This window comes from Epinephelus lanceolatus, chromosome 5 (assembly GCF_041903045.1).
Source record: "Epinephelus lanceolatus isolate andai-2023 chromosome 5, ASM4190304v1, whole genome shotgun sequence".
Classification (NCBI taxonomy): domain Eukaryota; kingdom Metazoa; phylum Chordata; class Actinopteri; order Perciformes; family Serranidae; genus Epinephelus; species Epinephelus lanceolatus.
In genome coordinates, this window is record NC_135738.1 from 73,534 (window position 1) to 86,320 (window position 12,787).

At 43.3% G+C, this 12,787-nt stretch overlaps 1 protein-coding gene across 11 annotated transcripts in view; it reads left to right on the forward strand.

The window, feature by feature from the left end:
* Positions 1 to 12,787, forward strand: part of LOC117261996 (pleckstrin homology domain-containing family A member 7-like) — a 206,565-nt gene that overhangs the window by 46,676 nt on the left and 147,102 nt on the right. For 2 of the 11 annotated variants that reach the window (XM_078167545.1, XM_078167546.1), the window contains exon 1: positions 9,208 to 10,284. The exons of 8 other annotated variants lie outside the window; for them this stretch is intronic. In XM_078167545.1, the coding sequence (XP_078023671.1) occupies positions 10,214 to 10,284 (71 nt within the window). In that variant the 5' untranslated portion in view covers positions 9,208 to 10,213. Of the gene's footprint in view, positions 1 to 9,206; positions 10,285 to 12,787 lie in introns of those variants that run through there. One more of the 11 variants, XM_078167550.1, reaches the window with a different exon arrangement.

Below are 12,787 nucleotides of genomic sequence, written 5' to 3' on the forward strand. Positions count from 1 at the left end.
AAAAGCGTGGACCAATTTTTCTGCATCTTTTCGGGTCAGGATAGGACTAATTTTCGCAATATTACGCAGATGAAAAAATGCAGTCCGTGAGGTTTGTTTTAAATGAGAATTAAAAGGCAAATCTTGATCAAATATTACTCCGAGGTTTCTTACGGTAGTGCTAGAGGCCAGAGCAATGCCATCTAGAGAAACTATATCATCAGATAAAGAGTCTCTGAGTTGTTTGGGGCCAAGAACAATAATTTCAGTTTTGTCTGAATTTAACATCAGGAAATTGGTGCTCATCCAGGTTTTTATGTCTTTAAGGCAGTTATGGAGTTTAGTTAATTGATTACTTTCTTCTGGCTTCATAGATAAATACAACTGTTTATCATCCGCATAACAATGGAAATTTACAGAGTGATTTCTAATGATGTTACCTTAAGGAAGCATATATAGAGTGCGTGCAGATGAACGGTGTATGTGTGACGTGTGTAGTGTTTGTGTGCAGTGTGTAATGTATGTGTGTGTGTGTGTATGTGTGTGCAGATGAACTGAGTGCCCAGCCGCTCCGGTATCTGGCGCAGAGTTTCCCTTTGTTGTCATTGTTACTGTGGACGACGGTTTAGCATCATAGAAAATAATCTCAGTGTGAAAACATGATGTTTCTCAGAACACAGATATTCATCGTGACCATTCAGCAGCACTTTGACCTGCTCTAATCAGTGACAGGTTGTATTCAGGGCCTCTGCTCAAACATCACCATCCTCCCTCTTGACATTCTTTCAGTGTTTGATTTGATTATGTGAACACATTTACTGTGTGAGTCTGACGCTTGATGTTCACCAAAGAACCAAGAGTTTCCTCTGAACTCTGAATCGGATCCACAACATTAAAGAATTGTGGCGTTGAATGTTGTAGCTGGTGAGATTGAGACATGTGAAGCTGCTGCTGAGGCCCGACGAACTACGAGAGCTCAGAGGAAGTGTATTAATAGTAGTGTGTGTGTGTGTGTGTGTGTGTGTGTATCTGTCTGTGAGACTTAAGATTGAAGAATCTGGATCAAAAGATCCCTGGAGGATATTAACACACACACAGAAGTCCTTGCATCATTCAAGCTAACAAAGTTTCTCCCAAGACAGAAGTGGACAACCACCTTCTGGAGTTATAAAAGCCAGGGTTATGGATTCAATAATGAACTGAGATTATGAAGATCAAAGGTTATCTTGACTGTGACATCATCATGTTTTAACGTCTTATCTCAGGAACAGAAGGGGAGACATTTTGTCAGATACTGAACTGAAACTGTGCTGACTGTTTAGATTCTCTGTGGGAAGAGCATCCGTGTTTCACTAAATATGATTTATATTATTTTATACTATACTATTATATAATATAATATTATATTATATTATCCATCCGTTTTCGTAACTGCTTATCCTCTTGAGGGTCACGGGGGGGCCGCAGCCTGTCCCAGCTGACATTGGGCGAGGCGTGGATGTAAACTGTAACTCTTGACACGTTGGCGGAGGGATATGACCGCAGTGCAGTGATGCTACTTCTAGTCTCATCTCTTTAATTTTCGTGTGCAGACATGCAGCTTGTTCTGTAGGCTGATTCTAATTTCTGACCACCTGAGTGATCGATGAAGCTCCCAAGAATAATCTTGAGTCCCAGCAGAGGGTGACTGAATACAGGGGAGGTGGAGGAAGTGGAGATCGTCAGACTAGGTCTATTTTTTTTTTTTTTTCTGCAGAGTAAGGTTAAAAGAGACGGAGCTGCAGAGTCATGTCAAAACAGGCAGAGCTGCAGAGTAACGTTAAAAGAGGCGGAGCTGCACAGTAACGTTAAAACAGGCAGAAATACAGACTTGCGTTAAAAGAGGTGGAGCTGCACAGTAACGTTAAAACAGGCAGAAATACAGACTCGCGTTAAAAGAGGTGGAGCTGCAGAGTAACATTAAAACAAGCGGAAATACAGACTCGCGTTAAAAGAGGTGGAGCTGCAGAGTAACATTAAAAAAGGCATAGCTGCAGAGTAACGTTAAAACAGGCAGAGCTGCAGACTCACGTTAAAACAGGAGGAGCTGCAGACTCACGTTAAAACAGGCAGAGCTGCAGAGTAACGTTAAAACAGGCAGAGCTGCAGACTCACGTTAAAACAGGAGGAGCTGCAGAGTAACGTTAAGAGACGGAGCTGCAGAGTAACATTAAAAACAGGCATAGCTGCAGAGTAATGTTAAAACAGGCAGAGCTGCAGAGTAATGTTAAAACAAGCGGAAATACAGACTCACGTTAAAAGAGGCGGAGCTGCAGAGTAACGTTAAAACAGGCAGAGCTGCAGAGTCATGTTAAAATAGGCAGAGCTGCAGAGTCATGTTAAAAGAGGCAGAGCTGCAGAGTCACATTAAATGTTAAAAGGCAGAAATCTGTGGTTCTGATAAATCAATATTTTGGATCTATAATCTGGTTTGTTGTGCTAGAGGCTGCGGGGGGAGTGTTTGTTGTTTTTAAGGATTTTTAGAAATATGGGCTCAGATGTGACCTTGACAACAGGAACAAGGAGGCAGAGGTGTGTGTGTGTGTGTGTGTGTGTGTGTGTGTGTGTGTGTGTATTGAAAGGATTCAGGCTGTAAAACCCTGATAAGCTGAACCACAGGATGAATCTGACTCCTGACGTCTCACCTGCTGACACAATGATTCAATGCAGCTGTCGACTGTCTGAAGACCACAACCGCTGTGTGTGTCTGTGTGTGTCTGTGTGGGGGCGGAGAGGCAAGCAAAGGTGGAGCTGGTCCATGTCTTCAAACAAGCAGAGTGAAGACAGAGACAGAGAAGGGTGGAGTCTCTTCGTGTCTCTGTCCGTCCCTTCATTTCTCTTCCTGTCTCTGTCTGTCCCTTCATGTCTCTTTCTACCTTTTCCTGTCCCTGTCTGTCCCTGTCTGCTGTATCCCCACAGAGGTCTGAGGTCTGATGTAATGAGCCAATTAAATCAGAGATAACGAAGCTCCTTCAGGCATTGTGAATAAATATTCTGTTGTGATGTCAGAGGTCAGCAGGCAGATATGAGACTCCTCGTCTCACGTTGTTTGGACACAGTGTCTCCTGGCTGTCACACCACCAGCAGCTCTGATTAAATAATGACTAAATGTCCTTCAGTTTAGTTACGACGTAAAAACAAGATGTTAGAATATTTTATGACCATAGAAACAGAATGAAGAGAAAAGTGTACTGTACTGATACTGTACTGATAGTTTGACTCAAAGAAAATGGTGACTGTTGTCATGGTAACGGCACGTTGAGGTATGTCTGTGGGGTGTTAAAGTTATAGTTGGTAATGTTGGAGAGCTAGCAAGATTTGAAAGCAGCACCTCCTCTGCCATTGTTCAGCAAACTCTTGCTAACTCGGTATTTGTGCTGAGCAGTGTGCTGAATATTTCCGGCAACAGTGACACGTGATGAGTGCACGCAGGGAGGAGGGAGGGAGGGACGGAGGGGGGCTTGGGCAGGACGAGACATGAAGGCATCGGATTGGTTCTTTCCATTCGCACCGAATGGCAGGGATTGGTCAGAGTTTTTACAGGCCTGCAGCTGCCACAGAGGTCGGATTTTTTCATTCCTTTTTCTGAACACATCATGTATTGACTACTCTCAGGATAGAAGGACCATTTCACCCAGTATAACAATGAGTGTTTCTGAACAGGAAAAGTTTGTCTTGTTGTTCATTAGTCTGCAACGATCAGCAGCTCTGATTTGGTCCAAATTAATCTTTAATTCACCAGCTTCAGTGTGATGATATACTGATCTGTTTCTCACCGCGGTCTGTGTGAGCTGATCACTGACCAGCGGCGTTCAGACGTTCTTTCAGTGATGTCACGTTTCAACAAAGACGATGTCAGACAAACAGGAAAATAACAGTCATTGTTCCTGCCACATCGATTTTGAAGTCTGTTCTACTTTGAATCTATTTCTAAGGTTATGACCTTTTATTAGAAACAATTAGAGCTGCCACTCAGGTAATTGATGATTAATAATGACATCATCATTTCCATAAGCCCAAGATGGCATTTTTAAATTACTTTTTTCGTCTGACCAACAGTCAAAAGACCAAATGTCATGTTTTTTGTCGTATATGACAAAGAAAAGAAGCCTCAGAGTTTCAGAAGCTGAATGACATTTGATATTTCTAATCGAAAAATAAGTGAAACAATTAGTCAGTGATCAAAGTACATGCTGAAAAAGATTCTGTCAATCATCTGATATTTTCAGCTCACGCAGCAGCGTCTCTTTGCTACTGCCATATCTCACACATCAGTGAACTCCTTCAGATTGTAACACGACAGTTGGTTAAACAAAAATTAGACAAACTTTAGTATCCTGTGAATCATCCATGACCTCTGGGTTGGAAGCCTCTGTGTGAGGAAACTCTGGCTTTTCCTTTCTGTTACACGTTTGTGACATTATTAAATTGATCACCATGATAGCCGGAGCTTATCCTGCTCATGTCTGGTTTGAGTTATTGTCAGATATCTGCAGTCAAATCTCCAAATGCGGCAGGACCTCAACAGTCAGTCTGTTTTTATTACATTAATGATGCCTGCAGCGGACGATTATCTGAGCCGTGTGATACTCTCTAATTAGACAGGAACGTTTGATAAGTGGATGATGAATGCCATTACTGAACGTGACCAAACATTCCCTGGCCCTGTTGGCGATTTTGGAAACTGTTTCTTGAATATGTCTCATGAAATGAGTCGTCTGTTGTGACGCCGAAGGATTTAAACTGGTGATGGTGATGCAACGTGATCGTCACAGTGTCAGAAATAAAGGCACGCTCCGTGGTACACGTACACGTTCTCCTCTGGTGAGAGCCCGCGCCATGCTGCTGCACCAGTGAACCTGTAGTCGTCATCATCATCATCATCACCATCATCAAGCTGCTCAGAGGACACAAAAGAAAACAAAAACTCTGTAATCCAGTGCCTTTGTGGTTTCAGATCTGCCTCTCTGTGAGATTACACGTCTGGACTTTGACCCACTCTGAGTGAAGCTGTCATTTCGTTGCCGGCCTCTCCTTAGGTGCGGCTCATCGTCCTGGCGGCGGGGTCACGGCTGCATTCTGATTATTAGGGCAGTGGAGTGGTCCAGCTCTGTGGGGAGATGGCGCACTTGACAGAGGTGACCTCTCACCTGCAGGTGGAGTCGGCTGTGAACATCCTGCAGTTTTTTATTTCTCTGTGACGACTCCAGCTGTGTTTACACTCAGTCATGTGACTGTCGTAAATATTCAGATGAACAGTCCAACAGAGACATTTGCTTTCAGGACCGGACAGTCTCAACATCATGGTCTTATTACAATCTGTTTTTATATTTTTTATTGAGATGTCAGTTGATCATTCAGTCATTTTCCGATTAATTGAGGAAATAATTTGCAGATTCATCAATAATTTGAATTCTAACAATCCAGTTTTGGATGAAATTGGACAAAACTCTTAAATATATAAAACAGAAATTTGATGGAAGTAATTTTGAGGCTATGGCTGGCCTTTAAAAAGTCTTAAAATGTCAAATTTAATTTCATACACACATTAGGTCATAAAAGTCATTAAATAGTCTTAAATTTGAATTTGTGATTTCCACAAACATTTTATTTAATTTCACTTAAACATCTTTCAAATTCTTTTTGTCAAAATGAGTCAAGCTCCTCTGATGGTAGAAATCTTTAAACCACAGCTGAACCTCGAACTGTCCTTTTACTTTCTAATTAAACTTTGATTAACTCACGCTAATAAAATCTGAGTCTGCACAGGACCAAATATTTACTGCTCAACTGCCGCTCCTGAGTAAGATAAGAATAAAATAATTTGTCCTAAAACAGAAGTTAAAAATGATCTTAAAGAGCGTTAAAGTGTTGGACATCCTGGAAGAGTTCTGTAAATAGAAAACATGATATAATTATGTCATCACATATGACTCAGTCGGGGCTGGGCAACTCATCGATATCACATCTATACTGTTATAAAATAATGATGTAATAATAGTAATAATAATAATAAAAATAATACTAATATGTGTTAGATTCGGATTTTATAATGAGAGTCTTCTTTTCTTGGTTTTAAAGGCTGTAATTTTCTGAACTAATCAGACTCTTGTTTGTTATTTACCCACGGAGTCATGTAGAACCTTAATCCTTTGACAGACAGAAGTGCTGTGTGACTATTCTACCTCAGGGTGATGCTCTACGTACCTCAGAGTGATGCTCTACGTACCTCAGGGTGATACTCTACGTACCTCGGTGATACTCTACTTACCTCAGGATGATACTCTACGTACCTCAGGATGATACTCTACGTACCTCAGGGTGATACTCTACGTACCTCAGGATGATACTCTACGTACCTCAGGGTGATACTCTACGTACCTCAGGTTGATACTCTACGTACCTCAGAGTGATACTCTACGTACCTCAGGGTGATACTCTACGTACCTCAGGATGATACTCTACGTACCTCAGGGTGATACTCTACGTACCTCAGGTTGATACTCTACTTACCTCAGAGTGATACTCTACGTACCTCAGAGTGATACTCTACGTACGTCAGTGTGATACTCTGCGTACCTCAGAGTGATCAATCAATCAATCAATCAATCAATTTTATTTATAAAGCCCAATATCACAAATCACAATTTGCCTCACAGGGCTTTACAGCATACGACATCCCTCTGTCCTTATGATCCTCGCAGCGGATAAGGAAAAACTCCCCCAAAAAAACCCTTTAACGGGGAAAAAAAAACGGTAGAAACCTCAGGAAGAGCAACTGAGGAGGGATCCCTCTTCCAGGACGGACAGACGTGCAATAGATGTCGTACAGAACAGATCAGCATGATAAATTAACAGTAATCCGTATGACACAATGAGACAGAGAGAGAGACAGAGAGAGAGATGCAGGTAATGACAGTAGCTTACAACATTATTGAAAGTAATAATATTATAGTTATAGTTCTGGCTACTGTGGTACAATATGTTGAAAGTATGTATTAATATCTGGCAGTATACATGTGTGACAATAGTCATATGTGTATAATAACAGTAGAAGTATGACTAATGACTAATGATGGCAGCAGCAGCAGCAGGAGGCATCTGGCAGGACCACGGCAGCAGCACAACCACACACGTCATGCTGTCCAGGCACCGCTGTGATATGAGTTAATCTCAGAGACAGTGGAGCACAAAGGCTCCGGAGAAGAAGCCGAGTTAGTGACATCCAGAATGGCCGAGTTAGCAAGATGCAGTAATAGAATACGAGAGAGAGAGAGAGAGAGAGAGAGAGAGAGAGAGAAGGAGAGAAGGTGCCCAGTGTATTATAGGGGGGTCCTCCGGCAGACTAGGCCTAAGTCAGCCTAACTAGGGGCTGGTACAGGGCAAGCCTGAGCCAGCCCTAACTATAAGCTTATAAGTTTATAAGCCTAACTAATAAGCTTTATCAAAGAGGAAAGTCTTAAGTCTAGTCTTAAATGCGGAGACAGTGTCTGCCTCCCGGACCGTAACAGGAAGATGATTCCACAGGAGAGGAGCCTGATAGCTGAAGGCTCTGGCTCCTGATCTACTTTTGGAGACTTTAGGGACCACGAGTAACCCTGCGTTCTCAGAGCGCAGTGTTCTGGTGGGATAATATGGCACTATGAGCTCTCTAAGATATGACGGAGCTTGACCATTTAGAGCTTTATAAGTTAACAGTAGGATTTTAAATTCAATTCTGGATTTTACAGGGAGCCAGTGCAGAGAAGCTAAAACAGGAGAAATATGATCTTGTTTCTTAGTTCCTGTTAGTACACGTGCTGCTGCATTCTGAATTAGCTGGAGAGTTTTTAAGGACTTACTAGAGCTACCTGATAATAGAGAGTTACAGTAATCCAGCCTTGAGGTAACAAAAGCGTGGACCAATTTTTCTGCATCTTTTCGGGTCAGGATAGGACTAATTTTCGCAATATTACGCAGATGAAAAAATGCAGTCCGTGAGGTTTGTTTTAAATGAGGATTAAAAGACAAATTTTGATCAAATATTACTCCGAGGTTTCTTACGGTAGTGCTAGAGGCCAGAGCAATGCCATCTAGAGAAACTATGTCATCAGATAAAGAGTCTCTGAGTTGTTTGGGGCCAAGAACAATAACTTCAGTTTTGTCTGAATTTAACATCAGGAAATTGGTGCTCATCCAAGTTTTTATGTCTTTAAGGCAGTTATGGAGTTTAGTTAATTGATTACTTTCTTCTGGCTTCATAGACAAATACAACTGAGTATCATCCACATAACAATGGAAATTTATAGAGTGATTTCTAATGATGTTACCTAAAGGAAGCATATATAGAGTAAATAAGATTGGTCCGAGCACAGAACCTTGCGGAACTCCAAAACAAACTTTGGTACGTAAAGATGATTCATTATGAACGTCAACAAACTGAAAACGATCAGAGAAATAAGATTTAAACCAGCTTAGTGCTGAACCTTTTAGGCCAATTAAGTGATCCAGTCTCTGCAGTAGAATTTGATGGTCAATTGTGTCAAACGCCGCACTAAGATCTAATAAAACAAGTACAGAGACGAGTCCTTTGTCTGAAGCAATCAGAAGATCATTTGTAATTTTAACTAGTGCTGTCTCAGTGCTATGATGCACTCTAAATCCTGACTGAAATTCCTCAAATAAATTATTATCATGGAGAAAATCACACAGCTGGTCTGCAACTACTTTCTCAAGGATCTTTGACATAAAGGGAAGATTAGATATTGGTCTATAGTTGGCTAACACCTCTGGATCCAGGGTGGGCTTTTTTAGGAGAGGTTTAATTACAGCTACCTTAAAAGACTGTGGTACATAGCCTGTTAATAAGGATATATTGATCATATCTAATATATGAGTGTTAACTAAAGGTAAGACCTCCTTAAGTAGCCTAGTTGGTTGATGCTCTACGTACCTCAGGGTGATACTCTTCTTACCTCAGAGTGATACTCTACGTACCTCAGAGTGATACTCTACTTACCTCAGAGTGATACTCTACGTACCTCAGAGTGATATGAACCCTGACTTCTGTCAGATCAGCTGTAATAACAGCTGAAGGTGTTCTGGTCTCTGATTGGTTCATTTTCAGCTCTAAACAGCGTCACAGCCTCTCTCTCTCTCTCTCTCTCTCTCTCTCTCTCTCTCTTGTTTCCTCCCTGTGTCTCAACCTTTCTCTCTTTCACATGCACACACGTCTCTCCTTCTCTCTCTCTCTCTCTCTCTCTCGCTCTCTCTCGCTCTTGGTCGTCTTCTCGGCAGCCGTGTGTTTCCTCTCAGACGAGCGAGAGGCGGGAAAAAGGAGAGAAGGAGGAAAAGGAATGTAGCTCTGCTCTGTTCAGATACATTTCGTCTGTGTCTGTGTTCAGTCTGCTGCGCTCTGCTGAGGGCAGAGAGACTCTGCTCTGCTGAGGGTGGAAGACACTGTCGCTTAGTGCTCTCCTCGGCTGCTGTGTGCTGAGGGTGTGGAGCTGCTGGGAGGCTGTGATCGGGGAAATCAGCGCCAGATCTGGAGTCTCAGAGACAAACTGGACAGAGCAGAGGAGCTGCTGTCAGGATCTGATGGATCTCATTGATCTGATGGATCTGATTGATCTCTGAAGTTTGGAGTGAATGTGCTGCACGTGTTAAAGACATGAACAGATTCTGTTTAACATCGGGGACGACTGGAGAGACAGATGTGTCATAAATCTCACCCTGAATGCAGTCTGATAAAGAAGAGTTAAATGTCTGAGATGTGACGTATGATTTCACAGATTCATCTCAACAAGGTGAACCTCAAAGACATCCGCTGTGTCAAAGACATCCGTCCTACCTGAGACACGACGGGGAAACAACTGGATCAAAGGAACAACCTGTGATGTCAGAGTCCACCTGGAGCTGCCGTCTGAGACTCTGCTGAGTAGTTGTGTTGTTGTTGGGGGGGGAGGGGGGGTGGCTGCAGCAGACTTCATTTCCAGGTGTGCAACCCACAACAGACCTGAGTCACCGGAGATCATCACTTCAGTCCCTCAGCTCATCTCTTAGTGAACCCCCCCGCCCCGCCACCTGTCATTTTCTCCCCATGGAGCCGCTGGAGAGGCGACAGAAGAGACGCTGATTAATGTGTCTGATTCCACGCCACCAGAAATAGAAACAGCAGCAGCACTCGTGAACTGTGATCAGGGACCAGAGGAGCACCATGTGGAATCAGTCTGGATACTGTCATCACATCCCGCACCATGGATACCCCTTCTACCATGCACCCTGCAGGTATGCCACGCCGCTGCTCTCCGTGGGCTGACAGCGCTATGTGAAAGTGTCTCATTCAGGTTTAATCCCTTTAATCTGTAGTGTCCCTCAGAGGCCCCTCTAGTGTCACTCAGGGGCCTCTGTAGTGTCCATCAGGGGCCCCTGTAGTGTCCCTCAGGGGCCCCTGTAGTGTCCCTCAGGGGCCTCTGTAGTGTCACTCAGGGGCCACCATTGACCCCCAGTTTTCTCCATGTCAGAAAACACTGCGGTTTGTTGACAGTTGTTCCACTTATTCTGATTTGATCTTTGTTTACTGTAATGTGAGCCGAGGTGTCGGGTGTGTGTGTGTGTGTGTGTGTGTGTGTGGGTGTGTGTGTGTGTGTGTGTGTGTGTGTGTGTGGAGGGGGGCAGTGTTCAGTGTTTCCCAGGATGTGACCCGACTGGTTTATCATTACTGATTGTTTGGCGCTGAGCTTCAACAGAAAGAGGAAACTGGTTTAACCTGTGTGTGTTAATGGAAGTTTCAGGTTTTGTTGGTTTAAATCCGTGATGAGCAGCAGAGCTGGTTTTACCTGAGCTATGGTCATGTGACCGAAAAACACACTGAGTCTATCACCAGACTGTTAGTGTGACTCGTTTCCCTCTCTGACGGTCAGGTCATCTGTGTTCTCTTCTCTGAGCCGATATGAAAAAGCAGTGACACACCCTGCCCCCCCGACACACCGTTCACTAACAGTAGAAGCACAGCGAGTGACAAAAGCGTTAGCTCGTAAGATCTGAGGTTGGATGTGGGACCTTTATCAAACCAGGTGAGGAGTCAGCTGACTGACCGTAACATGACTGCGTGAACAAACTAATTTGACAGTCAGCCTGTTACCGACCGTCAGACAGCGGCCGTCACGCTCAGTCAATATGAGGTCACAGAAGCTAAACGATGTTCTGCTGTGGACGCCGCAGTAGTTAGTACACAGTAACACAAACTGACTAACCCATCAGACGCCATGGTCACTATGACTCTGTTCAGAGAACTAAAACATTTCTTCCTACAGCTGCAATGCCAAAATGTGTTTTAGCTTCCTAAAAAAAACCACCCAAAAAATCAGTTTAAGTGTTTTCTTTATTTACAGTATTTTACAGCTTCACCTCAAACAAATGGTCCTATCTGACGGGAGACTGAAGTCATTAATCCACAATCTCTTTAAAGCCACCAGACAGGAACATTTCACCTCCGAGCACACAGGAGCCATCAGTCTCCTGCCGACTGTAGCGTTTAGTTTGTTTGTCACAAAGTGACCGACCTGACATGGCGTCCACAGCTGTACGTGTGTTTATATTTAGCAGTGACATCATGCAAAAGCCTGCGTCAGGTCATGTAGGAAAAAGGTTGTAGAAGGTTCAGGACAAAAATATGATTTTCAGATTTGAACAAATCAGGAACAACTTGGACACCACAGAGTGATGGACGACCTCAGAAAAACAACGGCGCAGCCCTTGAAAAAAAAAAAATCCTTACTGTATTAAAAGATAAGACATAAGACTACCGGGCGGGTCAATGACCTGTTGGATCAGCTCACAGGAAACAGGAAACAGCCCTGAGCTCCAAAACAAACTATCATGGTTCTCCTCTGATGAAGAACTATAGCCTCGTCACCTCACAGACTCAGGTGTGTGTGTTCCACCTGTATCCTGGACATGTTAGAGACGCAGTAGAAAGACGGTTGGTCGCTGCAGGAGGTTTCCTCTCTGTCTTCTTCTCTTTGTTAACGAATCATCATCCTCCGTGTTGCCTTTGTGGCGTCTGCGTCTGTTTCCATCGTCCCATCTTGATTTTTAATTCTCTTTTTGGATTTACGTCCCCTGAGGGATTTTCTGTTCACCTGCACAGGTCTCTGTACCAGGATTGACTGCTGGGTGACATATTAAAGGTAACACCTGACAAAGGAAGAGGCTGTTTATCAGAAGATCTTTGTTTCTTCATCAGAGGAGGAGGAGGAGGAGGAGGAAGTGATGCAGCTCCAATAACATAATAAAACGTTTTATTTATGAGACGCCGTCTCAGCTCGTGTTTTTTCTGATGTTTTAATTAACATTAAAAATAAAACAGACAGAATCTTCATGATGAAATTTATTCTGAGGTCCAGAGATCCTTTGCTGAGGCCACTCTGGTTAATGATTACCTCACCTGTCAACAGCCAACCGCCAGGCCCGCATTCCTCTACCTGACCCACAGTGTTTACATTCAGATGACGAGGAGCTTTTTCGCTGTTTGAGGACGTCTCTCACACACACACACACACACACACTTTGTACTTTGGTCCTTCAATCCAGCGTCAGTCAGCCGCCACCGCCGAGGCCTGAGGTGACTACTACACTACTTTACAGCACACTACTATACACTGCTATACAGCACACTACTATACACTACTATACAGCGCACTACTATACAGCACACTACTATACACTACTATACAGCACACTACTATACACTGCTATACAGCACACTACTATACACTACTATGCAGCA